This window comes from Gopherus evgoodei, unplaced genomic scaffold (genome assembly GCF_007399415.2).
Source record: "Gopherus evgoodei ecotype Sinaloan lineage unplaced genomic scaffold, rGopEvg1_v1.p scaffold_35_arrow_ctg1, whole genome shotgun sequence".
NCBI lineage: Eukaryota > Metazoa > Chordata > Testudines > Testudinidae > Gopherus > Gopherus evgoodei.
The window spans coordinates 2,697,200-2,722,749 of NW_022060027.1; the positions used below are offsets into that span (position 1 = coordinate 2,697,200).

The following is a 25,550-nucleotide window of genomic DNA, read 5'->3' on the forward strand; positions in this document are numbered from 1 at the left end:
ATTGCCCAGTGGTTAGATATCTAGCACGTGGGAGTCTAGGTTTTAATCCTCTGCTTTGCTACGGACTTTCCGTGTGCCCTTGAGCCAATCACCCAGGCTATGTCTATTCTGCCGGGGCGAGGAATGATTGCAGGATGGGCGGATCTACCCAATCTAGTTAGTTAGCTCAGGTATATCTCCGTGCGCTGTAATCACACCTCCAAATTGCAGCCTCAACCTACCCTCTCTGTGCCTCAGGGTACATCTACATTGCAAAAAAAAGTAACTTCACAACACCATATCTCAGAGCATTGGGCTATGGAATCAGGCTTGCCCTGCAGGGTTGAAAACACGTGGAGGCAGTGAAGACATTCCCACCGGAGCTCCCAGACCAACTCACCTCTCTGGGTCTCAGAGCCAGAGCTCCAGAGCAAGCGGAAATATCTACACTGCTGTTTTGAGACCCATGAGCCTGAATCAGTAGATCTGGGCTCAGACTTTCTGCAATTTTTTTTTTTTTTGCGTGTAGATGCACCCGTTCCCTATCTGTAATATAGGGGTAATGGCCCGGCAGGACAAGGAGGTGTTATAAGGATCGAGAGGTGCTTAGGTTGGGCTGTAGATTCTGGTCTCAAGTCTCCCAGATAAGCTATGCACGGACTGGGATTTTCAAGTCATGGGAAATTCAACAAGTTTGAAATTTGTTTATGGAACAAAACATCAAATTTTGAAATTTCCCACAAAATGAAATTTTCAACAACAAAACAATTGAGGCTTAAGCCAAAAGTTTTGTTTCTAGAAAATTAAAAAGCTTCATTTCTATAAAAGCGAAATGTTTTGTTTCCCTGTTCTGTTAATCCCTCTGAAGCAGCTGGCAATGGCTACTGCTGGAAGACAGGATACTGGGCTAGATGGACCATGGTCTGACCCAGTGTGATCATTCTTCTGGTATGTTCTTGTCACAGTCTGGTGAGTCTTTGCATTCCCGTTTGTGGAGGGGATATCCACACCTTCCCTGTGTTGTCTGAGCATGGTTAAGCACAGTCCACTGCCCATGGGGAAGGTGGCTCATTTTGGATCAGACAGGCTGGGCAATAATCTCATGGTGAAATGTCATCACGACATTGTAAGGTTGTGAATTCCCCTGCAGGATGTGATGCAGGAGCAGTGGAAGCTTCCTAAAAGTGTGAGGGAGTGAGCACCGGCATCTGAACTGTGCCCACGACCCCCTGCACTACCTCTTCCCCTGAGGTCCCATCCCTGTGCCACCCTTTCACCCCCAAGCCTCCATCCTGCCCCTTCCTCTGAGGATCTGCTCCCGTGCCACCTTTTCCTCCCAAGTCTCTGCCCTCACACCGCCCCCCCCATTGCTCTTCTCTGCCCCCTCACCCCCTCACTCGCCCTTAAGGCCAGTAAAAAGGGGGAGTCATGGCCCCGATTGCCCTCATTCCAGCACCCCTGATGTGATGCCTCCAAAACCAGCCAGCCCTGCCTAGGCTGAAGCCATTCAACAGATCTGGCCCAAGCAAGGGAAGATGGGATCGGCTCAGGTGCATGCAGGCGGTGAGCAGGGCCCTCGGGAGGCCAGGGCAGGAAGTTGCAGGGAACGAATGATTTACATTTTGGCAAACACAAGCAGGGGGCCAAGCTGGGAGCCTCCGTCTCCACCAGGCGCCAGATCACCATCCTCGTGGCCTGGATGTGCCACGTTGCAAACCTGGCGGCCTGGGCAGCCTGAAACCGGATCCAGGGCCATGGGGCTGGGAGGGCCCCAGGCAGAGCCCGAGGGACCTCTCCCCCCATCGCCAGAGAAGGAGCCACCTCAGGGCTGCCCAGGCCCAGGGGGGGGGGGTCCTGCCCTTGGAGGTCGGCACCACCCTGCTGGAGGTGTGGGTGGGGGTGAGACAAGGGGGGCTCTGAGGGGCGGGGCCTGTGGCTGGTGCTATGGGGAAGGGCGGGGCTCTGAGAGGCGGGGCCTGTGTCAGGTGCTATGGGAAGGGGCGGGGCCTGTGTCAGGGGATATGGGGAGGGGCGGGGCTCTGTGGAGCAGGGCCTGTGTCAGGTGCTATGGGGAAGGGGCGGGGCCTGTGTCAGGTGCTATGGGGAAGGGGCGGGGCTCTGTGGAGCAGGGCCTGTGTCAGGTGATCTGGGGAAGGGCGGGGCTCTGGGGGAAGGGGCGGGGCTCTGTAGAGCGGGGCCGGTAGCAGACGTTGAAGGTGGGGCAGAGCTTGTGGCGGGAGGGGAAGGGGCGGAGCTTTGGTGGGCGGGGCTTGTCTCGAGCAGGGGTGGGGGCAGGGCATGGCCCAGAATCCGATTGGCCGCCGGCGCACCCGACCTCGCTCTCGCGAGGTTGTCGCGGGCAGGCGGGGTTCGGGCTCTTTCCAGCTCTCGCGAGAACACGGCGAGAGGCCCCGCTGCGCCTGCGCCAGACTCTGGACAGCAGCCTCTGTGGAGTGATGGGAGCGGGGAGGTGAGACCGGAAACGGCTCCGGGGACCCCTCCCCCCGCGCCGCGTCACCGGCTCCCGCTTCCCCCCGGTACCCCCCGCGTCACAGCTACGTCACGGGAGCCCCGGGGACTCCCTTGCCGCGTCACCGACCCCCCCCGGGGATACGCCCCCGTCACCGCCCCTCCCAACTCCCCCTCCCCGCACGGGGGTTCCCTGCCCTCCTCGGGTGCCCCCCCCGGCCGCCGGCCTCCCCGCTCCGCAGCAGGTGCGCAGAGCCCAGGGATTCAAAGCTGGGGAGGCACAAACAGGGGCTGGGGGTGGAACCCCCCTTCCCGTATTGCTGGGTCCTGGTTATGGGGGGGGGTCACATGCAGATGCTGAGAGATCCAACATGTGGTGGAAATGTTCACAGGGGAGGAGCAGGTGTCCTGGCTATGGGGGCTGAGGGCGTGGATTGGGGAGGGGAGGGTGTCCTGGCTATGGGGGCTGAGGGCGTGGATTGGGGAGGGGAGGGTGTCCTGGCTGTGGGGGCTGAGGGCGTGGATTGGGGAGGGGAGGGTGTCCTGGCTGTGGGGGCTGAGGGCGTGGATTGGGGAGGGGAGGGTGTCCTGGCTGTGGGGGCTGAGGGCGTGGATTGGGGAGGGGCGGGTGTCCTGGCTATGGGGGCTGAGGGCGTGGATTGGGGAGGGGAGGGTGTCCTGGCTGTGGGGGCTGAGGGTGTGGATTGGGGAGGGGAGGGTGTCCTGGCTATGGGGGCTGAGGGAGTGGATTGGGGAGGGGAGGGTGTCCTGGCTATGGGGGCTGAGGGAGTGGATTGGGGAGGGGACGGTGTCCTGGCTATGGGGGCTGAGGGAGTGGATTGGGGAGGGGACGGTGTCCTGGCTATGGGGGCTGAGGACGTGGATTGGGGAGGGGAGGGTGTCCTGGCTGTGGGGGCTGAGGGCGTGGATTGGGGAGGGGAGGGTGTCCTGGCTATGGGGGCTGAGGGCGTGGATTGAGGAGGAGAGGATGTTCTGGCTATGGGGGCTGAGAGCGTGGATTGGGGAGGGGAGGGTGTCCTGGCTATGGGGGCTGAGGGCGTGGATTGGGGAGGGGAGGGTGTCCTGGCTATGGTGGGGGTGATGGGGTAGGTATTGATGCGGGCAGGAGAGTGTCCTGGCTTTAGTGGTCAGGTAGGTAAGACTGAGAGCCACTGGCTGGAGTGTAGCTCTGGTGTGTGTGTGGGGCGGAGTGATTCTCAGGGCCTCCCCATCTCTGTCTCTCTCCCCACAGATGCCCCGTCACTGCTCTGCTACCGGCTGCTGCACGCGGGACACCCGCGAGACCCGCAATCGAGGCATCTCCTTCCATCGGTAAGAACTACCCTGGCCCTGCTTCCTCCCCACAATCTCCCCTTACAACCAGCCCTTCCGTCCTCCTCTCCCTGAGGGGAAGGTGCAAGGGGACAGCCAGGTACCCTGAACGGCAGTAAGTGTAATGCCAGCAGAAAGGAAATACTTTCCCAGCACAGCCAGCCTGCGTAACTTCCTGCCACTAGGACTCAGTCATTATCATCAAAGCTTGTTGCTCCAAAACCACAGCTGAGACCTGGTGTGATAAAGGAATCGCTGAGGAGTTAGGACCAGTTTTCCCTTGTAGGCAGGTTATTCCAGAGCTGTCCACTAGGGAGTGTCTTGCCTCTTCTTCTAAAGCAGCTGGGGTCTGTCGGAGACGATGCTGGGCTAGAGAGACCTTTGGTCTGATCCAGTCTGGCTGGTCCTATGTCCCATCTCCAGTGGATCATTTGGAGGTGGTGTTCCTTTTTCTTCTCCGTACCTAGAGGACATTAGCATCTCTGGGTTGAAAACTCCTGGGGGGAGGTTGTTCCTGGATCTGCCTTTGCCCCTCCTTGTGGCGGTTGAACCCCTGCCCTGGCCCATGCCTCTCCCGGGAGCTGAACGGTGCCATCTCTGTCCTCGCAGGCTGCCCAAGAAGGACAACCCACGGCGCAGCATGTGGCTGGAGAACTGTCAGCGCAAGGACCCGAGCGGCCAGGGCCCCTGGAATCCAGCCTCCGACTACATCTACTTCTGCTCCAAGCACTTCGAAAAGAGCTGCTTCGAGATGGTGGGGATCAGGTGGGTGCAGGAGGCTGAGCCGACAACCAGGGATGCCCAGCTCTGTGCCTCGAAGCTGGGTGGTGCTAGCTTGGGAGATGAGCTTTTTCACCAGGTCTCCATAACTGTGCCAGCAGCTGCCCCTGGCATCCCAGCTTGGGTGGGGGGGGGGGGATGGAGAAGAACAGTGCCACCAGTCACATAAATGCCTGGTTCAGGTCCTCTCCCCTCTGGGAGGGTGGGTTGGACCTTGTGGAGCCGTGTGCTGAACCCTCTTCATCTGCCCTCTGGAAGTATGGACTGGTCCATACAGTTCCCCTAATCCTGACATACCTCCTCCTACCCGTGGGAAGATGGACTGGTCTGTACAGTTCCCCCTAGTCCTGGCATGTACCCCCAAAGATGGACTGGTCCATGTGGTTCCCTCTAGTCCAGATGCCCCCCCTAGTGAAGATAGACTGGTCTATACGGGTCCCCATAGGTCAGATGCCCTCACCCTTCCCTCCCTGTGAGGATGGACTGGGCCATACGGTTCCCCCACCTTCCAGTCCAGACACAGCCCCTCTATCCAGGAAGGTGAACTGGTCTGTATGGTCCCACTGGTCCAGATGCCCTTACACTCCCTGTGAGGAGGGACTGATCTCAATGGTTTCCCCTAGTCTAGACACTCCCTTTGTCCCACAAAAGTGAGCTGGTCTATTCTCTCCCCCCGCCCCCGTGCATCCGCATCCCATCTCCCTCTCCCTGTGAGGACTGAAGGACAGTGTGTCTCCCCTGAGATCTAGAGTTGAATTAAGGCCTGTTTGTCACAGTTCCTTGGCCCCATTTTGCAATGAATTATGTTGAAACGCAGTTCCGGTTTGTTACAGCAGCTCTCTTAATGCAGGGGCTTGCTAGCGAGCGAAAGAATGCACAGGGTGGGGGTTTGACGTTAATGTTTTTGAGAACATAAAAGTAGTGGGGGTTTATTGTAAGGTGGGTTAAACGTACCCGCAACCACTTATCCATGTGAGTAAAGTCATCCCACAGATGCGTGATAGGACAAAGAGCTCATCAGCGCCAGAAAGTTAACCGGGTGAGGTGTGAATGTAACGTCCTGTAACTATTGTACAATAACTACCGGCAAGTCACGGGGCTCAGGGCAGGGGAGAATGGATGAAATGCTCTGCCCGGTGCTAGATGGGAGGTCAGAGCAGATGATCTTCTGGCCTAAAAAATCTATGAATGTGGGACCCCCAGGGCTGGCTGTGTGGATCCAATCGTGGGATCCAATCAGGGCCTTAAGCGCCTGAATAAAACATGGTGTGGTTCAGAGACTAAGGGATTTGCAAGAGAGAGGGTAAAAATGTCAGACTGCTGCTTATTTCGAAACCCACATGCAGGTGACCACAAATTAAGCCCTGGTATACACTTACTAGCTACATGGCTCAGGGGTGTGAAAAATTCACACCATCGGGTGCCGTAGTTAAGCTGCTCTACGCCCCGGTGCGGACATGGCTAGGTCGACAGAAGAATTTTCTTGGGGAGGTGGATTACCCGCCTCTCCATCAACACAGGAAGCGTCTACACTGCTGCTGCGCTGCCCATAGTGTAGCCCCGGCCTAAGACAGACCGACTGGTAAACTGAAAACCGTATGCCCCAAAGTCAGAGCCTCATCTTGGCGTAGTGGTTCCTAGAGGGCAAAGAGCCATTTAAAAATATTCCCAGGCCAGCAAAGAGACACCCAGCTAAGCTAGTGGAACAGCGTTCCCATCCAAGAGTCCCCGTGCCAGGAGAGCTTCCTCCCAAGGTGATGGGGTTCTCCCCAAGCCAGCTGGGCCGGGGGCAGCTCGTGCCTGCCGATGTTTCTCCACAGCGGCTACCACCGGCTCAAGGAGGGGGCCGTCCCTACCGTCTTCGAGTCCTTCTCCAAAGCGCGCCGGGCAGCGAAGGTGAGGGCTTCTCGACAGAAGGGTGATGACCCCAAAGCTGCCAGGGCCTGGAGGAAGTGGAGGTGAGTGCCCGCCCTGTAGATGGTCTGCTGGGCTGTGTCGTGGGGTGAGGGGCTGGGATGTGCCAAGGCAAAGCACATGGAGCAAGGGGTGTGCAGGCTGGGTTGTGGATCAGAAGGGCCCAGTCTGCCCCCATGACACTGATGGGGGCCCAGCCGTGGCAGGGGGCAATGGGTCCGAATGAGGAGCTGAAACTGGCTCTGCTGGACTGTGTGCATTGGAGACCAGATCTGTAGGGCAGGGAGCGGGGTCAAGGTCTGGAGTGGGTGGGGCAGCCCTGCATGTTATCTCCTGGGCTAGATTTGAGGGGGCGGGGTCAGGATCGGGTGGTGGGGAGAACTAGGGCTGTCCCTGTATGTTGACCGCAGGCTTGGTTGGGGTGGGGCTATCCTGGGGGCGGGGTCAGGGTGTAGGTGGGCGGGGCTGGGGCTGCCTAAGGTTTGGATTGGGGGTCAGGGGTTGAGGGGGGTTGGGATGGTCTTGCTCTGGGGCTCTGCTCTGCCTTCCCCCTGCAGTGCGTTGGGCTCTTTCCCCTCAGACGCGATCCAGGCCAAGGGGAGCAGGACTCCCCAGCCAATGCGGAGATCTCGTGCTTCCCGGAGGAGGAGGAGTCTGAGCTGGCCACGCCCGCGGCCGCCCCCACCACTGAGCACCGCAGCCTGCCCGGGCCGCTCCCCCAGGAGGCGGAGCTAGAGGATCAGCATGACGTCATCCTGGCCAGCCTATCGGACATCCTCCTGGAGTACCCGGCCGTGGCCACGGGGCAGGAAGCGGCCACAGCCACACCAGCACTCCCAGAGACAGAGGCCCCCACGCTCCCAGAGACAGACGCCCCCTCAGAGGCCCCCACGTCGCCCACCCCGGAGCCGCCCCGCCCCGTCTCCCCGTCTTTCTACATGCTGCGCCTGCCGCCCCCGGCCGGCGCCTACATCCAAAGCGAGCACAGCTACCAGGTGGGCAGCGCCCTGCTGTGGAAGCGGCGCGCAGAGGCAGCCCTGGAGGCCCTGGACCGGGTCCAGCGGCAGCTGCAGGCCTGCAAGCGGCGAGAACAGCGGCTGCGGCTGCGCATCTGCGAGTTGCAGCGGGAGCGGCGGGCGGCCCCGGACATGCGGCGCCAGCTCAAGGAGCACCTCCAGGTCTTCGAGCTGCAGCTGCTGCGCGACCTGGAGTGAGCCTGGGACTGTGCTAAGGGGCCATCTGTGCGTAGGGCAGGGGGGCTTCACTCCACCCCAGAGGGACTGCATGGGACTCGGGCCTCCGCCCAGGCACAAAGCCCTGGGCTCTGTGGCTCGGCCATGGGCTGAGCTCACTCCCTGCCCACAAAATGTGGCAGGCAAGGGCTGCAGACACAAACCTTGTGACAGCACTTCTCTGCCCCCCACTCCCGCCCTGACCTCCACCTCTGTGCCAGGGAGGCGGATCGATGGGGTTTGTAAATAAAGATCTTGTTTTATGTGGGGGTGATGATCCCAGAGTGTGCACAGCCTGGTGTGAGTGTGGCTGCGGGGCAGCTGCAGGATCAGTCCCAGGGCGGGCAGTGCCCCCAGTGTGCATTTGCCCATTGCCCCCAGGGCAGTTGTGGGTTCAGTCCCAGGGCAGGCACTTCCCCTGCTGTGCGTGTGGTCATTGACCCAGGGGAGCTGCTGGGTCAGTCCCAGGGCGGGCAGTGCCCCTGGTGTGTGTGTGCCCATTGCTCCAGGGGAGCTGTGGGATAGGTGCTAGGGTAGGCACTGCCCCTGGTGTGCATGTGCCTGTTGCCCCTGGGGGAGCTGCGGGGTCGGTTCCAGGGCAGGCACTGCCTCTGGTGTGCGTGTGCCTGTTGCCCCTGGGGGAGCTGCGGGGTCAGTTTCAGGGCAGGCACTGCCACTGTACGTGTGCCCTATGGCCATGAGCACCTCAGCTCCATGCCTACGATTTTCCCCCTGCATCCATTCCCCCTTGACTTTGGGGTTCCCTTAGTCTCACCGGACCAGAATCCCAGCTTGCCCAGGCTCTGCTACTTGATCCCCCCACACTCCCCATGCTGGCTGCCAGGGGCCTGCTGTTGGCACGGTGGGGGCTGGGGAGGGGGTTGATGCCACCTATGTGATCGTCCCCTGCCCTCTGACAGGCCAAGCACCAGAACTGCGAATGCGCTGAGCTCCCAGCTGAGCGATAAAATGAGGGGCATGAAACGGGCCACATGGCAGCGAAGATGGACTACTGGGAGACTTGATAACGAGCTGGTGTGAATACCCCTAGCAAACAGAACAGTGTTGGGTTACACCAGCTGCGGATCTGGCCCCACTGAATCGGGGCCAGTTGACACCAACCGTGGGGGTTTTTTTTTTACATGTAATTACGAAATGATGAGTTCAGGACTAAACTGTCACCCCACTGAATCTGGGCCGGTTGACACCAGCCGTGGTGTTTTTTTTTACATGTAATTACAAAATGACGAGTTCAGGACTAAACTGTCACAAGCACCGACGTGTTCTCTGTCTATAAAACATGCCCCCCGTTGCTCACCACCCGTGAGGCCCAGCAAGCGCAGCAAATAGTGCCACGGCTGCGGCGGCCTTCTCTGTGGCCCAGGGGTGGCCTGTGCAGGGAAGCTCGGGGGTGGGGGGGCCCTGCTGGATTCCCCACCTGAACCACTGGCTCCCTTGTGCGCTGTAACTGCCCCAAATGGACAGCATCACCCGGAGTACCCCAGCATGAGAGATGGAGGAGGTAGACGATCAGGAGGAACGTACCTGGACAGCGGTCCAGGCCTGGGACTGGCCTAGGTAATTAAGTTCCCTAGTAGGTACCATGGGGGGCATCTTTCCTAGGGCTGAACCTCCCTTTCCTGTTTGGGGTGTGGGTCAGGCATAATCAGGGAGAGTCCGGACACCCCTTCTTCCCAGGCCATGGATGTGTGGGAGAGGTCCTGGTTTCTCTGGGGGTGGGGAAGAGATCCAAGCAGCCTCCTAGTTCTTCCCAAAACGTCCCTCAATGTCTCAGAGCAAGGTGGCGTTTTCACCTGGGGATCCAGCCCCATTGGCCCCAGCAGGAGTCAATGGAGCAGACCCCCAGCAGAGGGTCAGTTGGCCACAGTTCCTTTTAGGTCACCATCACTCAGCAGCCCAGGCTGATGAGCTGGACAGGGCAGGGGCAGTCGGACCCAGAGCGATGTCAGTAGAGCAACCAACAACCCAGAGCCACCCCAGGACCTTGTCCTGGCTTAGCCTTCACTGGATGAGCAGGAGCATTACACGGAGCTGCACAGACACCATGTGAGGGATGGTCTCTGCCCCAGTTGACATGCACCAGGCAGAGGTGTGGGACGGGAGCATCAGCATTTTCATTCTACAGAGGAGAAAGCAAGGCACAGAGAGATTGAGGCGCTGGGCTGGCACTCGAACCCAGCTCTCAGCACCACCTTCTGCCAGCTGAGAGACCCAGCTCACGTTTCCTGGGAATCGGGGACAGCGAGCTCGGGGCCCCCGGCTCCTCCCGTGAAGGCTCAGTCAGACAATTGTCCCTCATTTCAAGGTCCTAAAGTTGCATCCACGTGACACCATGTCACTGATGGTTGGGAACTCTTTTGATCCCGAATGGAGGGGTCCTGGCCCTGGGGGTTATCTACACTGAAGGGGACACATCTGTGATAGATCTCGGGGTGCCCAGCACTGTGACCCATCTCTAGCAAAAGGGGATAGTTCGTGGTAGCCAGGTTTCATCTTGACTCCACCAGCCCTTCCACCACCCAAGGACTCTCTTCTGGGCAGTGCCTGCCCCAACTTCACTTTGCATGATAACAGGAGCACCCTGAGTCCCTTTGCCCTCTTATATCCAGCCCCTGGCACAGGCTACTCATAGAAATTCCAGATCCTCTGCCCCCAGGCCTACCCCAGTTTTGCCTTCAGCCACCGCTCCTGTAAACCACACTGCACTGACAATGCAACAGAGGGGTTTATTTAGGAAGAAGTAAAGATTTAGCTAGGAGTGCGAGGAAGTGGTGGAAACAGTTACGCCGCACAGCAAAATCACAGGGTGCGGAGGGTCTGATAGCTAGTTTCCTTTCCTTGCTAATAAAGTAAGTTTCCCCCCCACACCCTCCGTGCAAGTAAAAGTTCAGTCTGTTGCAGGGCTGCCTGGGGATTTCCTCTGCGAATGCATCCAGAGTGCATTTCCCTCTGTGGTATGCTGAAAACAGTCTTTTTATCCTATTCGCCAGCAGGGCAAACCTCTGCCTTGTGGCAATGTTCCTTTTTTTAACATTCCGGTGGTTTCATTCGATAGTTCGCACTGACCGGTGATTTCCTGTACAAAATCTTGGTATTGTGCCAGACTAAACAACTAAGCCTTGCATTGCGTCACCAGCTAAGGAGGGGGAGCGGGAGGGGGACAACTCCCCTGGCCAAGTGGGCCATCGCCGAGATATTATCCCCCTGGGGTCTAATTTCTTCTCCAAGTCCATAAAGCATACAGTCAAGATCAAAACATTATCCCTTAAATGTCACCTGTACATGCATCTCGCAATGATTTTGAATCTTGACAAATTACGAGTGTTCTGTAGGTACTTTTCTCATTACACTTTCTGGATTAATATCCTTGGTACAGTGAGTTTGTCAGGTCTCAGGTGAGAGCTGTTTGCAAAGAAGGGGACCTTTCGCCAATGGTTTATGGTGTTTCAGCGTCACACTAGGGCTGAGAGGGAGTTTTCCATCAAGTGCTTTTTTTTAGACAGAAAATTGTTGCGTTTTTTTCCTTTTCTGAAACATTTTTTTTTTCACCAAAAGAGCCTGTTGGTGAAATGTAATTTTTTTCAGCAAAAACATGACTGCTTGGAAAATGGAATATTTCAATTCAGAAATGCTGCAGGGATGGCTTATGGGGATTGTAGTTTGGTTGTCTCATGTCCCCATTCTCCTCTATAGACTGGTCTCTCCATTTGGAACTACATCTCCCATGATGAACTACAGCATAGCATTCCCATTATGCACCACCTCTGTCCCCAAGAGGAGAGACCATAGTGCTTCATGGGAGATGTAGTCTGACGAGAGACCAACCTATAGAGGAGAATGGACACATGAGGCAACATGATGGCATTTCAGAATTGAAATATTTAGGGGTTTTAGCCAAAATTTTTCATCAGTTGGTGAAATTTTTTTCACCATGTGGCTGAAAGTTTCCAATATTAAAATTTTCACCAAGCAAAATTGAAATTTTCTGTTGAAAAGTCAGAGAAAACAAAAAAAAATCCACTTTCAAGGTAACTTTCTGAGGACAAATTTAGCTGAAAACAAAACACTTTTGTTTCATCAATATTTTCCGTGGGAAATGTAACCAAAATTGAAAATTTTTCACATCCAACGCTATTGTCTCTGGAAAATTAAAGGTAAAATGAAAAATTTCTGTTCAATTGATGTTTTCCGTGGAAAGTTTAGATAGGAACAAAAATTTTCTCTTTCACTGAAATTTTCTGTGGAAAGTGTAGATGAAAAGGAATATTTATGGTTCCATCTATGTGTTCTGTGGAAAAATTAAGGGAAAAAAGACAAATTTTCTCTCTTGCCAACATGTTCTTTGGAAACTTCAGACAAAAAATTAAAAAAATCAGTTCTGTTGACATTTTCTGTGGAAAATTTAGGCAAAAAAAAATTCTAATCCTTTTTTTTCCCCCGCTGCAGAAAATTAAAACAGAAATGTTCTGAGGAAACCCCCTTGTTTCTCAACCAGCTCTCACCCCACGACATGTCCCAAGTACCTCCTCATTTTAGGTCCATATTTGGGTAGCATGGCCTATTGGCCACACTTAGGACTTCTTGGTCAATCCAGCCCTGTGCTTCAGCTTGGCCACGGCCCCCTTGACCTCCTTGTTCCTCAGAGTGTAGATGAGTGGGTTGAGGGCCGGTGTGACCACAATATAGAAAACAGCGATGTGCTTGTCCCGGTCGGGGGCGGCGCCGGAGCGGGGCCTCATGTACATGGAGATGACGGTGCCATAGAAGATAGCCACCACGGCCAGGTGGGAGGCGCAGGTGGAGAACACTTTGCGTCGCCCAGCAGCCACCTGTCCTTGCAGCACGGAGGCCAGGATGAGGCCATAGGAGGCCAGGATGATGGCCAGCGGGAGCAGCAGGATGAGCACAGCTGCCCCGAAGACCACGCCCTCGGTGAGGTGCGTGTCGGTGCAGGCCAACTCCAGCACCACCGGCAGCTCGCAGAAGAAGTGGTTGACCCGGTTGGGCCCACAGAAGGGCAGCTGCAGGGTGCAGGCCACATTGACCACCGAGAGGAGGAACCCAGCAGCCCAGGAGGACAAGGCCAGCGCCCAGCAACGGCCCCACCCCATAAGGGCGGCGTAACGCAGCGGCCAGCACACAGCGATGAAGCGGTCGTAGGCCATGGCGGCCAGCAGGATGGCCTCCGTGCTCCCGAGCGAGAGGGCAAGGTACATCTGGGCGGCGCAGCGAGCGAAGGGGATGGATTTGCTCCGAGTCAGGAGGTGGGCCAGAGCCTGGGGGATGGTGCAGCTGGTGTAGCAGATCTCCAGGAAGGAGAGGTGGCTGAGGAAAAAGTACATGGGGGTGTGGAGGCACGAGTCGGCCCACACCAGGCCCACGATCAGCAGGTTGCCTGCCAGGGTGGCCAGGTAAGTGGCCAGGATGGCCGCAAATAGGAGGCGCTGCATCCGCAGCCGGCCAGACAGACCCACCAGGATGAACTCGGAGACTGAGGTGCGGTTCTCATCCTCCATCGCCTCCATCCGCCTGCAGGGAGAGAGAGTGGGGGGATAACGTAGGCTGGGTTGTGAGGCAGACCCAACGGGCTAGGCTACGCCGGAGTCAATCCAGAGTCACATCTGACTGCACAGAGGGCAGGGCTGGATTCTGATCTCAGCCCCCTGAGGTCAATCTGAATTTCAGGAGCAACTCCAGATTGACCACAGGGGGACTGAGATCAGAATCCAGCCCTGCACCCATTGCTGTCAGGGGTGACTCCGAGCAGGGATCTGTACCTGCCCCTCCCAGGAGAATGCCCTACTCACTGAGCTATTAGCAAGTCTCTCTCTCTCCCCACCCTCCTTCCTTATCCTGCACTTGCAAAATATGTTTGTCAAATCTTTTTAAACTTCCTAGTCATTAAAGATCCCCTGGAACATCCCATCCCCAACCCCTACTCCCACACACAGCCCAGATTCCTAGCCACTTTCGGCTGGTTTCTCCATCACTTCCTGTCCCAAACTCTTGCCATAGTGTTGCTTTATGCTGTTAAAGAGCCACTGTGCTCCACCCCAGAGGTGGCTGCAGCTCAGCACCAGTTGAGGGGTCCCTGTATAACCAGCCCCTGTGCCCCACCTCAGATCCCACGTCCCCTGCCTGCCCAGAGTGATTTGCTGGGCATGGAGCTCTGCACAGAAGCTGCGGATGGGATGTTCAGAAGCCTCCAACAATTGGACAAGACACCGGTAAGGCCTCACCTGTAATACTGTGTCCAACTCCCCCGTGTTCGAGAAGGAGGATTCCGACCGGACAGGAGCTGGGATGAGCAGGAGACGATGCCCTGATCTCCTGAGAACGAACTGGCAGAACTGGGCCCGTTTAGGCTGGAATGCAGGCTGAGAGGGGCACCGATAGGTCTATCAATCCATTTGCAAGGTGAACAAATGGGGGGACAAGCGACTGAAGCAGAATTTTTCATACTGCTAAACATGAATGCAGATGTCCAGGAACAAAGAAACGAGGCTGTGTTGTATGCACAGGGTGGGGGGCTCTCTCCTGGGGAGCAGGGACGCTGACAAAGATTCAGGGGGTCATGGCACCTAATCAGCTGAACATGAGCTCCCAGTATGGCCAGAGGAGCCAGTGCAATCCTGGAGTGTGCAAAGAGCAATCTCAAGTAGGCACAGAGAGGTTATTTTACCCCTGGATCTGGCCCTGGGGCCATCACCACTGGGATCCGGTGTTCATTTCTGGTGCCCACCATTCAAGAAGGAGGCTGATAAATCAGAGAGGGGGTCAGAGAAGAGCCAGGAGAATGATTGAAGGATTAGAAAACCTGCCTGAGAGTGATAAACTCCAGGAACTCAAAGAGAAGATCCAGGGGGGTCTTGATCCCAGTCTATAAGTGTCTACAGAGAACAAATATTTCATAACGGGCTCTTCAATCTAGCAGACAATGGTCTAACCCCGTCCAATGGCTTTAAGTTGAAGCTAGACAAAATCAGACTTGAAACAAGACGTCCATTTGGAATAGGGAGAGTAATTAACCATCGGAACAACTCGCCATGGGCATGGTGGATTCTCCATCACTAGCAATTTTCAAACTGGATGTTTCCCTGAAATTCTTTGGGGGCTGTTCTCTGGCCTGAGTTATACAGGGGGTCAGACTAGATGATCACATTGGTCCCTTCTGGCCTTGGGATCTATGAATCTAGGAAGTTTAGACTTGAAATTAGAGGAAGGTTTCTAACCATTAGAGGAGAGAAGTTCTGGAACAGCCTTCCAAGGGGAGTAGTGGGAGAAAAAGACATATCTGGCTTCAAGACTAAGCTTGATAAGTTTATGGAGGGGATGGTATGATGGTATAGCCTAATTTTGGCAATTAATTTGACAACTGATCTTTGATTATCAGCAGGTAAATATGCCCAGTGGTCTGTGATGGGATGTTAGATGGGATGGGATCTGAGTTACTGCAGAGAATTCTTTCCTGGGTGCTGGCTGGTGAGTCTTGCCCACATGCTCAGGGTTTACCCATATTTGGGGTGGGGAAGGAATTTTCCTCCAGGGCAGATTGGCAGAGGTCCTGGAGGTTTTTCGCCTTCCTCTGCAGCGTGGGGCACAGGTCACTTGCTGGAGGATTCTCTGCACCTTGAGGTCTTCAAACCACAATTTTAGGACTTCAGTAACTCAGACATAGGTGAGGGGTTTGTTACAGGAGTGGATGGGTGAGATTCTGTGGCCTGCATTGTGCAGGAGGTCAGACTAGATGATTATAACGGTCCCTTTTGACCTTAAAGTCTATGAATCTGTGAAGGACGATGTGGCCCAAGGGCAAAAGGGGATATGCTGACCGGGAGCCATGTGAGGCTGGAAACCAGACGCAGGGCAGGTTCTGGAGCAGCCTCACAAGAGGAAGAGGTGAAGGCAAGACAACAAACCAGAGCTTGATGATTTTCTGCCCCACAAACTTTACTCAGGTTAAAATAATGATGAAGATGCAGGAGCTTGGCTTTTAATGGAGGTTAGTAGCTCTGATCAAACTCCAGCCACCCTAAGATACAACTACACTGCAGGGGTGTTCCTAGAGTGGGCTAGCCTGAAATGCTAGTGAAGACAGGGCAGGCATGACAGGAGTTCATGCCTATGGTCCCTGAGGGTAAAATACTAGGAGCATGAGCTTTTTTTGATAGTGACAATAATCATAGAATCTCAGGGTTGGAAGGGCCCTTAGGAGGTTCTAGTTTAACCCTCTGCTCAAAGCAGGGCTAATCCCCAGACAGATTTTTGTCCCAGATCCCTAAATGACCCCCTCAAGGGCTGAACTCACAACCTTGGGTTTAGTAGACCAATGCTCAAACCACTGAGCTATCCCTCCCTCATACACCCATATAGAATCATTGGACTGGAAGGGACCTCGAGAGGTCATCAAGTCCAGTCCTCTGCACTCATAGCAGGACCAAGCACCCTGTTTAGCCCGGTGTCCTGGCTGCATTTCTATGTAACTCAGGTTATGAACACACCTTTTATTGTGTCTCCTTAGTTTCACGCACGCCAGGCAGGCAAAACTCACGAGCCAGACCTCAGAACGATCCCCTGGTCAACTTTCAACCCAGGAGATTGGTTTTATCAAAGGAACCACCGGCGAGTCGTTTCTTTGCCTGCAAGGTTTGTGCTCAGGCCACGATTCCCAGCTTCACTCCTCAACTAGGAGGGTCCGAAGCCAACTCTTTTATTTAAACATAAGCCAAGCGTTTCCCGTGACTGCCTGACCCCAGTGGCTGGGCCTTTGAGAGAAACACCAGACAGCAGGAGGCTCAGCAGCATGGCTTATGTAGGACAGGAGCTCCTGAGGCGAGTCAAGCCCCTGCGATAGCCGACAGTCCTAGTGTCCTGTTTGGTGAATTTATCACGCTCCACCTTCAAACCAGTTTGGTTGTTTGCCCCCAACTTCTCCTATCCCAGAACCTCCCTCTGATGGAGGTTCTCCAGCCTTCTCATTTCCAGCCTCTGTTTATTCCTGGCCAGCTCATCCCCATTTGTCTGTGGGCCAATAGCTCTTCTCCCTTCCTGCCGTTCACCCCCATGTCCCCTCCCAGCCTGCATTTTACCAAGCTCTTTCGGTCTCCGTCCATAGACTCCAAGGCTAGATCAGACCCGTTGTGACCATCGAATCTGATCTCCCTTCTAGCACGGATTGGAAAACGGCCCGCAAAATAATTCCCAGGCCTGATCATTTAGAAGAAGAGCCCGTCTCGATTAAAAAATTGTCAGTGATGGAGAATCCACTACCAAACCTTGGGAACTGGTTGCGATGGTGAGTTCCCCTCGCGGTTAAAAATTTGCACCTTCTGTCTATCTTCCACTTCCAGCCATTGGACAGTGTTAGCCCTTCCTCTGCTAGGTTGACGAGCCCATTCCTGAATATTTGTTCCCCATGGAGATACTTACAGACTCGGATCAAGTCACCCCAAAGCGTCTCTTTGTTCAGCTAACTACGCTGAGCTCCTGGAATCTCACGCTCTCAAATCCTTTCACCATTCACATGGCTTTTCTCTGACCCCACTCCAGTATATTGTAAGAAGGTGTAGTGGATGGGCTGTTTGTCTAAAAGCTCACCTCTGGTTCAGACAGGAATTAATTCAGGGTTGTTCTCCAGCCTGTGCCATCCAGGGGATCAGACTAGAGGATCACAACAGTCCCTTCTGGCCATGGGGTCTATGAATCGTCTCAGAATGCCATGGGATAAGAACATAAGAAGAACATAAGAACGACCATACTGGGTCAGACCAAAGTTCCATCTAGCCCAGTATCCTGTCTACCGACAGTGGCCAATGCCAGGTGCCCCAGAGGGAGTGAACCTAACAGATAATGATCAAGTGATCTCTCTCCTGCCATCCATCTCCATCCTCTGACAAACAAAGGCTAGGGATACCATTCCTTACCCATCCTGGCTAATAGCCATTTATAGACTTAATCACTATGAATTTATCCAGTTCCCTTTTAAACGCTGTTATAGTCCTGGCCTTCACAACCTCCTCAGGGAAGGAGTTCCACAAGTTGACTGTGCGCTGCGTGAAGAAGAACTTCCTTTTATTTGTTTTAAACCTGCTGCCCATTAATTTTATTTGGTGACCCCTAGCTCTTATATTATGGGAATAAGTAAATAACTTTTCCTTATTCACTTTCGCCAAACCCCTCACAGGAGCGGCGCCAGGGTTTTTGGCACCCTAGGCGGGGGTCCTTCCACGCTTCCGGTCGGCGGCAAATCTGCAGCAGGGGGGTCCTTCCGCGCTCCAAGTCTTCAGGGCACTTCAGCGGCGGGTCCCGGAGCGAGTGAAGGACCTGCTGCAGAATTCCCGCCAAAGACCCGGAGCGTGGAAGGACCCCCCACCGCCGAATTGCCTCCGAGAGTGGCAAAATGCCGCCCCTCCAAATCCTGGCACCCTACGCGACTGCCTAGGTCGCCTAAATGGAAGCATCAGCCCTGACCACTCATGATTTTATATACCTCTATCATATCCCCCCTTAGTCTCCTCTTTTCCAAGCTGAAGAGTCCTAGCATCTTTAATCTTTCCTCACATGGGACCCTCTCCAAACCCCTGATCATTTTTGTTGCCCTTTTCTGAACCTTTTCTAGTGCCAGTATATCTTTTTTGAGATGAGGAGACCACATCTGCACGCAGTATTTGAGATGTGGGCGTACCATGGATTTATATAAGGGCAATAATATATTCTCAGTCTTATTCTCTATCCCCTTTTTAATGATTCCTAACATCCTGTTTGCTCTATCCCCTTTTTAATGATTCCTAACATCCTGTTTGCAGAGTTGACTGCCTCTGCACACTGCGTGGACATCTTCAGAGAACTATCCACGAAGACTCCAAGATCGTTTTCCTGACTTGTTGTAGCTAAATTAGCCCCATCATATTGTATATATAGTTGAGGTTATTTTTTCCAATGTGCGTTACTTTACATTTATCCACATTAAATTTCATTTGCTATTTTGTTGCCCAATCACTTAGTTTTGTGAGATCTTTTTGAAGTTCTTCACAGTCTGCTTTGGTCTTAACTATCTTGAGCAGTTTAGTATCATCTGCAAACTTTGCCACCTGTTTACCCCTTTCTCCAGATCATTTATGAATGAGTTGAATAGGATTGGTCCTAGTACTGACCCTTGGTGAACACCACTAGTTACCCCTCTCCATTCTGAGAATTTACCATTAATTCTTACCTTAGTTAATAGTTCCGCAACTTCACATTTGAGTTCTTTCAGAACTCTTGGGTGAATGCCATCTGGTCCTGGTGACGTGTTAATGTTGAGTTTATCAATTCATTCCAAAACCTCCTCTAGTGACACTTCAATCTGTGACAGTTCCTCAGATTTGTCGCCTGCAAAAGCCGGCTCAGGGTTGGGAATCTTCCTAACATCCTCAGCCGTGAAGACTGAAACAAAGAATCCATTTAGTTTCTCCGCAATGACTTTATCATCTTTAAGCGCTCCTTTTGTATCTCGATCATCAAGGGGCCCCACTGGTTATTTAGCAGACTTCCTGCTTCTGATGTACTTAAAAAACATTTTGTTATTACCTTTTGAGGTTTTGGCTAGCCATTCTTCAAACTCCTCTTTGGCTTTTCTTATTACACTCTTGCACTTAATTTGGCAGTGTTTATGCTCCTTTCTATTTGCCTCACTAGGATTTGACTTCCACTTTTTAAAGGAAGTCTTTTTATCTCTCACTGCTTCTTTTACATGGTTGTTAAGCCACGGTGGTTCTTTTTTAGTCCTTTTACTGTGTTTCTTAATTTGGGGTATACATTGAAGTTGGGCCTCTATTATGCTGTCTTTAAAAAGCGCCCATGCAGTTTGCAGGGATTTCACTTTAGTCACTGTATCTTTTAATTTCTGTTTAACTAACTCCCTCATTTTTGCTTAGTTCCCCCTTTTGAAATTAAATACCACAGTGTTGGGCTGTTGAGATGTTCTTCCCATCACAGGGATGTAGAATGCTATTGTATTATGGTGACTATTTCCAAGCAGTCCTGCTATAGTTACCTCCTGGACCAGCTCCTGCACTCCACTTAGGATTAAATCTAGAGTTGCCTCTCCCCTGGTGGGTTCCCGTACCAGCTGCTCCATGAAGCAGTCATTTAAAGTATCGAGAAATTTTATCTCTGCATTTTGTCCTGAAGTGAAATGTTCCCAGTCAGTATGGAGATAATTGAAATCCTCCACTATTATTGGGTTCTTAATTTTGATAGCCTCTCTAATTTCCCTTAGCATTTCATCATCACTATCACTGTCTTGGTCAGGTGGCTGATAATAGATCCCTCATGTTATATTCTTATTAGAGCATGAAATTACTATCCATAGAGATTCTATGGAACATGTGGATTCACTTAAGATTTGTACTTCATTTGATTCTACATTTTCTTTCACATATAGTGCCACTCCCCTCCCTGCATGACCTGTTTTCTCCTTCCGATATATTTTGTACACGGAATGATTGCGTCCCGTTGATTGCTGTCAGTCCACCAGGTTTCTGTGATGCCTATTATATCAATATCCTTTTTTATCACATGGCACTCTAGTTCACCCATCTTATTATTTAGACTTCTAGCATTTGTGTACAGGCACTTTAAAAACTTGTCCGTTTATCTGTCTGCCCTTTTCTGATGTGTCAGATTCTTTTTTATGTGAATGTTTATCATCTGATCTGGCCCTTACATTATCCTCTTCCAACACAACATGCATCTGACAAAGTAGGTATTCACCTACGAAAGCTCATGCTCCAAAACTTCTGTTAGTCTATAAGGTGCCACAGGATTCTTTGCTGCTTCCAACACAATATTATCTCTGTTCTACCTCAAGGTCACCAAAGCCTCAGACCAGACCCGTCGTGACCATCTAATCTGATATCCCCTCTAGCACGGACCTGGGAACGGAGACTAGAACATCTATTTCTTGGGAGAGTCCAACCCTTTGAAATTGGTTTTCATTGCGAAAAGGCAAATCTCTAAATTTCCTGCGCAACAAAATTTTCGCCAAGTTTTGTTGTGGTAAAACCACAAAGGTCTTCCCCTTTCGGTGTTGAAAACAAAAATCCCCTTCCGTTCTGTTTTGTCATCTAGGAAACCAAACACAAATTGAAAGAAAAAGCTGTCTCAAAATGACAAACTGAAAAAGTGGCCGATTCCTTCCCCCCACTTCCCTCCACCCCCCGGTCATGAAATACCATTGAAAGCAATAGGGTTCCCGCGGAAAGTTTTGACTGAGACAGAACAGCATTTTCCAAGGGGAGAAGGGGAAATGCCTGTTGGAAACCGTTTCACCCGCTGTAATAACCATTGCACCCTCTGCAAGAGGGAAGTGAATACAAATTGAGAAATGTCTCACCTTCATTCTTCTCTACCGAGTTTGCAAACGCCTGGAAAGGCTGAGGAGCTCCCAGCCCCATGGTGCAGCAGGGGCTTCACATAGAAAGCAGCTCTGTGGCAAAGACGAGAGGCTCAGACACAGACGGAGCTCTGGGTCAGGCTCCACACCCAGAATAGGCTGTGTCAACTGCTCATGCAGAAGTTGACTTTCAGGTCAACCAGCCATGGAGACACAGAGCAGAGAGGGCTGCTAGACAGGGACTTGCCAAATTGTTTTGCTCACCCTCTTATCGAAGATTGGTACATAACTGACGTCCTGGGTGTGGGAAGATCCCCACCTCACCCTCCAGAGAGTGCGTTTTTCATCCGTCTCCTGAATCAATACACGAGATATCCTCGCTTCCACACTCAAAGCCGTCACCTGGCTGTGGTTGTTAGCGAAGCCGTCAGCACCAGAAGAGACACTAAATCAGACCCATAAAACCTCTGCAGCACAAAGGACATGGGCTACAACCCAGAGGGGCACTGGAAGGCCCGTGGCGTGTTCCCCCCAGCACAGATCTCTCTGATTGCCTGGGGCGGAGGACCAGCTCCACTGGGACCACTCCATTCCTGGTGGCAATTAACGAGCCTTGTCTGGCTCATAGACAGTCTCCTGTGGGTGCTCATCCCATGGAACCTGCAGGATTTTCAGCCTCTCTGAGCCTACGGTGGGAACCAGAATTAGAGCCGAGAAAATCACAGATTAAGAATGACCCCACTGGGTGAGACCATGGTCCATCTTGTCCAGTATCCTGTCTATGACAGTGGCCCATACCAGAGCTTCAGGGGAACCTACAGAACAGGGTGATTATGCAGTGATGTACCCTGCTACTGGTAGCCAGAGGTTTAGCATCACCCTGAGCATGGGGTTGTGTCCCTGACTCTCTTGGCTAATAGCCGTCGATGGACCTAGCCTCCAGTATCTTCTCTGGTGCTTTTTTGGTCCCAGTTGTGCTTTTGGCCTCCACAACATCCACCTGCAGTGAGATCCACAGGTTAACGTTGCACTTTGTGAGAAAGGACTTCCTCTTGTTTGTGTTATGGATTTCATTGGCTGGCCCCTGGCTTTTGTGTTATGTGAAGTGGTAAGTAATTCCTTATTTGCTTTCTCCACACCAGCATGATGTTATCAACCTCTGTCCTATCCCCTCTTAGTCATCTGTTTTCACCGATGAACACCTCTAATAGTTTTGGTCTCTCCTCATATGGAAGCTGTTCCATAACTTTGGTCATCATCTTTGTTGCCCTTCTCTGAACCTTTTCCAGCTAGCGATGTCCTTTCTGAGTTGGGGCAGCCAGAACCGGACGTGGTATTCAAGTTGTGGGTGCAACCATAGGTCAGATAGCAGCATTGCAATATTTTCTGTCTTATTTATCCTATTCCTGTCCGGTCAGTCCCTAGCATAACGCTGGCCTGTTTGATCGCTGCCTGCAGATGAGTTTGCAGAGAACTAGCCTCAGGGACACCAGATTTTTGGTTCTCTGGCAATTCCTAAAAAATCAGCAGGTGAGGAGAGGGCAGGATTCATGGTGGGTCCATCCAGAAAGGGGATTTTTTTGAACTTGTCAATGAATGGAAAGTAAAAATAAATAGGGCGGTGGTGTGCCCCAAACTTTTCTCCCCATTAACAGGAATGGAACGTGTCCGCGTCCCCACCCCACACCCCGACTGGGAGCGAAGCTGCAGCCAGGGCCAGGGGCTGGGGTTGCAGCCAGGGCAGAGCTGGAGGGGGGCTGGGGTGAGTGGCAGGGCCAGAGCAGAGCTGGGGGCTGGGTGGTGCTCCGTCCTCACCCTCATGGGGAGGGTCTCCAGGGCCCCCAGGTGATCCTTCACACACCCCTGGGGGGGAACACCCCACAGTTTGAGGACCACTGAAATAGAGTGATGAGATGTCCTGGGACTGTCTCAATATTAGGGGCTCTGTCTTCTCAAGGACCCTGTTGCCTGTTGTCCCAATTTTTCACCCTGGCTATCAGGTCACCATAAAACAAACCAAAATAAAAACATCTGTGTCCGTTCACTGCTGAGCTCTCTGTGATGTGGGAATAAAGCAAAAGGAGCTTTCCAGTTGTTTTCCATCATAAAACCAATCCGTTGTGGTTCAAAAATGTGGAAACCAACTTTTGGATGTTGCCTGAATATTTTTTCCCCACAGCTGAAATAATTTGGCCACATTGACCCAGATTTACTAACCGTCTCCAAGTCGTCACATCTGAACATTTAATCCAAGACAAGTTTAGGCTGCATAATTTCATCCAGATCTAACTGAAACTTGCCAGGATCTGAGAATCCAGGGTCCATGTGGCATCTGCTCCAGGGCAGAGGGGTAGGAGCCAGCCCCAGGCATCCCCACCACCTCCAAGTTGGGTGTCACTGGGGCTGAGGTGGGTGTTGGTGCCAGCCTGTCTGTGTGGGGAGAATTGGCCTTGTGAATAGAAAGCTCACTAGTGAAACGTGCGACTTCATCTTCCTCTAGTGGCCACTCCGCAGCAGGGAGTGGGGAGTTGGCCCAATTTCCCAGCTGTTCATTTCAGGTTCTTGGATTTTAATATATGGAGGTATACCTATCGCATAGGGCTCGAAGGGACCTTAAAAGGTCATTGAGTCCAGTCCCCTGTCTTCACAGCAGGACTGAGGACCAAGTACCACCCCTGACAGATTTTTTGCCCCAGATTTCTAAATGGCCCCCTTTAAGGATTGAACTCACAACCATGGGTTTAGCAGGTTAATACTCAAACCACTGAGCTATCCCTCCCCTTCAGACAATTGCAACAGAAAATTCCCACTTCATCACACCAGGCACCTGGGAAAAGCAGCAGGCCAGGAAACACAGGGACCTGCTAGATCTTCCAGAGGACCTGGGCCTGGATCCTTGACATAGGGGGGCAGATGTTGGGGCAACATGAATCGTGCCAGCCATGCACAGAGGCACCAACTTTATGATTTCCGGAGGGGTTCTTGACCCCCCACAATCCATCCCAAGCCCTGCCCCCTCTACCCTTCCCCTCATAAAGGGGAAACTGAGGCAATGGAGCAGGGTAGTGACGTGCCCAGGGTCACTGAATGGCATAGCCAGGGATAGAACCCAGGTGTCCTTCATCCAGTCCAGTGCTAGAGCCATTAGAGCCCTGTGATCCTGGCTGGAGAGTGAGCCATCCCCTCGAGCCCCATCCCTCCTAGAGAAACCGGGGGGGTCTCTAGCCCTAGAGACAATGACCCATCCCCTGCCTCATCCCCTTTGCTAGAACCTCACTGAGACACTCAAGCCCCTCTGCCCTCTCTCCCCATTCCCTCTCTAGCTCTTTCACAGCAGAATGCAGCCCCAAGAAAGGGGCACCGTGAGGGACAGGCCAAGCGTGGGACTGGTGAGGATGCGGCTTTGAGTTTCTCTTCCCCCCTCAGGGGCTCTGTGACCTGAGCAAGTTACCCAGCAAGAGCAGGAGCAGGGGACGAAAGGGGCCAGTCCCAGGCACCAGGCTCCCGAGAAACATTTCTCCTGCAAGGCGTCAACGTCCATGCAAGCTCCATCAGAAAAACATTTGGGAAGATCCAAAATGAGAGCGGAGAATTTCCTCCCAGCTATCTCCTTTTGCTTCCTTCTGACTTCCAGTGGCTTTTGCATCTTTGTGATCAGGGCACCATCACGCCAAGCGCGGCCCAGACACAAAATCACCAAGATTGTGGTCCATAAACCAATGACCAATTATCATCTAGGGCAGGGATAGGCAACCTAAGGCACGGGTGCCGAAGCTGGCATGCGAACTGATTTTCAGTGGCACTCACACTGCCTGGGTCCTGGCCACCACTCCGGGGCGCTCTGCATTAAAATTTAATTTTAAATGAAGCTTCTTAAACATTTTAAAAAACGTATTTACTTTACAGACAACAATCGTTTAGTTATATATAATAGACTTATAGAAAGAGACCTGCTAAAAACGTTAACATGTGTTACTGGCAAACAAAACCTTAAATCAGAGTGAATAAACGAAGACTCAGCACAGCACTTCTGAAAGGTTGCTGACCCCTGGGCTAGGGGCTGGGGCTCTCTGTTCCCTCTAAATGGGAGAAGAGGCAACGCCTACTCTATCTAGCCTGATTTACATGCTGTTTACCCATAGTCCCACCTGTTGAGTTTGGCTGTGCTACCTGGCAAGTTCTCAGGCTTCAGTGTGTAAATGTGACAATAGATTATTATCCTCGCTGGACTCAAGATGGGGCAGGGGGCTGGGGCATGAAGCCACCTGGCTGAGAGGTCACCCCGAGAGTACAAGCAATGTCGTTTGGTTGGGTAATGAAATGAGTAGAGCAGGGGATAGGAGGGCTGGAAATGAGGGAGGGGATAGAGATTTGCAGAGGAGAGAAGAGGAAGATGGGCTAATTTGTGGGTTCCCCATCTAGAGATTTGCTTTTCTGTCCTTGTGAGC

General features: G+C 52.8%; 3 protein-coding genes across 2 annotated transcripts; 1 reads left to right on the forward strand and 2 right to left on the reverse strand.

The window, feature by feature from the left end:
• LOC115641616 overlaps positions 1–25,550 on the reverse strand; it is a 147,818-nt gene that overhangs the window by 87,078 nt on the left and 35,190 nt on the right.
• Positions 2,327–7,985, forward strand: LOC115641603 (THAP domain-containing protein 7-like). Its single transcript, XM_030544906.1, has 5 exons — positions 2,327–2,449; positions 3,701–3,780; positions 4,390–4,545; positions 6,381–6,518; positions 7,055–7,985. The coding sequence occupies exons 2-5, from the start codon at positions 3,701–3,703 to the stop codon at positions 7,686–7,688; spliced, it is 1,008 nt and encodes a 335-aa protein (XP_030400766.1). The 5' UTR covers positions 2,327–2,449; the 3' UTR covers positions 7,689–7,985.
• On the reverse strand, positions 12,299–13,243 carry LOC115641533 (olfactory receptor 2D2-like). Its single transcript, XM_030544738.1, has one exon. The coding sequence runs from the start codon at positions 13,241–13,243 to the stop codon at positions 12,299–12,301; it is 945 nt and encodes a 314-aa protein (XP_030400598.1).

Bases quoted from the DNA above. Each gene is read 5' to 3' on its own strand.
- LOC115641603 (XM_030544906.1), top strand. From the start codon at position 3,701: ATGCCCCGTCACTGCTCTGCTACCGGCTGCTGCACGCGGGACACCCGC. The intron at 3,781-4,389 runs GTAAGAACTACC...CTGTCCTCGCAG, and splicing joins CGAGGCATCTCCTTCCATCG to GCTGCCCAAGAAGGACAACC. The intron at 4,546-6,380 runs GTGGGTGCAGGA...GTTTCTCCACAG, and splicing joins TTCGAGATGGTGGGGATCAG to CGGCTACCACCGGCTCAAGG.
- LOC115641533 (XM_030544738.1), bottom strand. From the start codon at position 13,243: ATGGAGGATGAGAACCGCACCTCAGTCTCCGAGTTCATCCTGGTGGGT.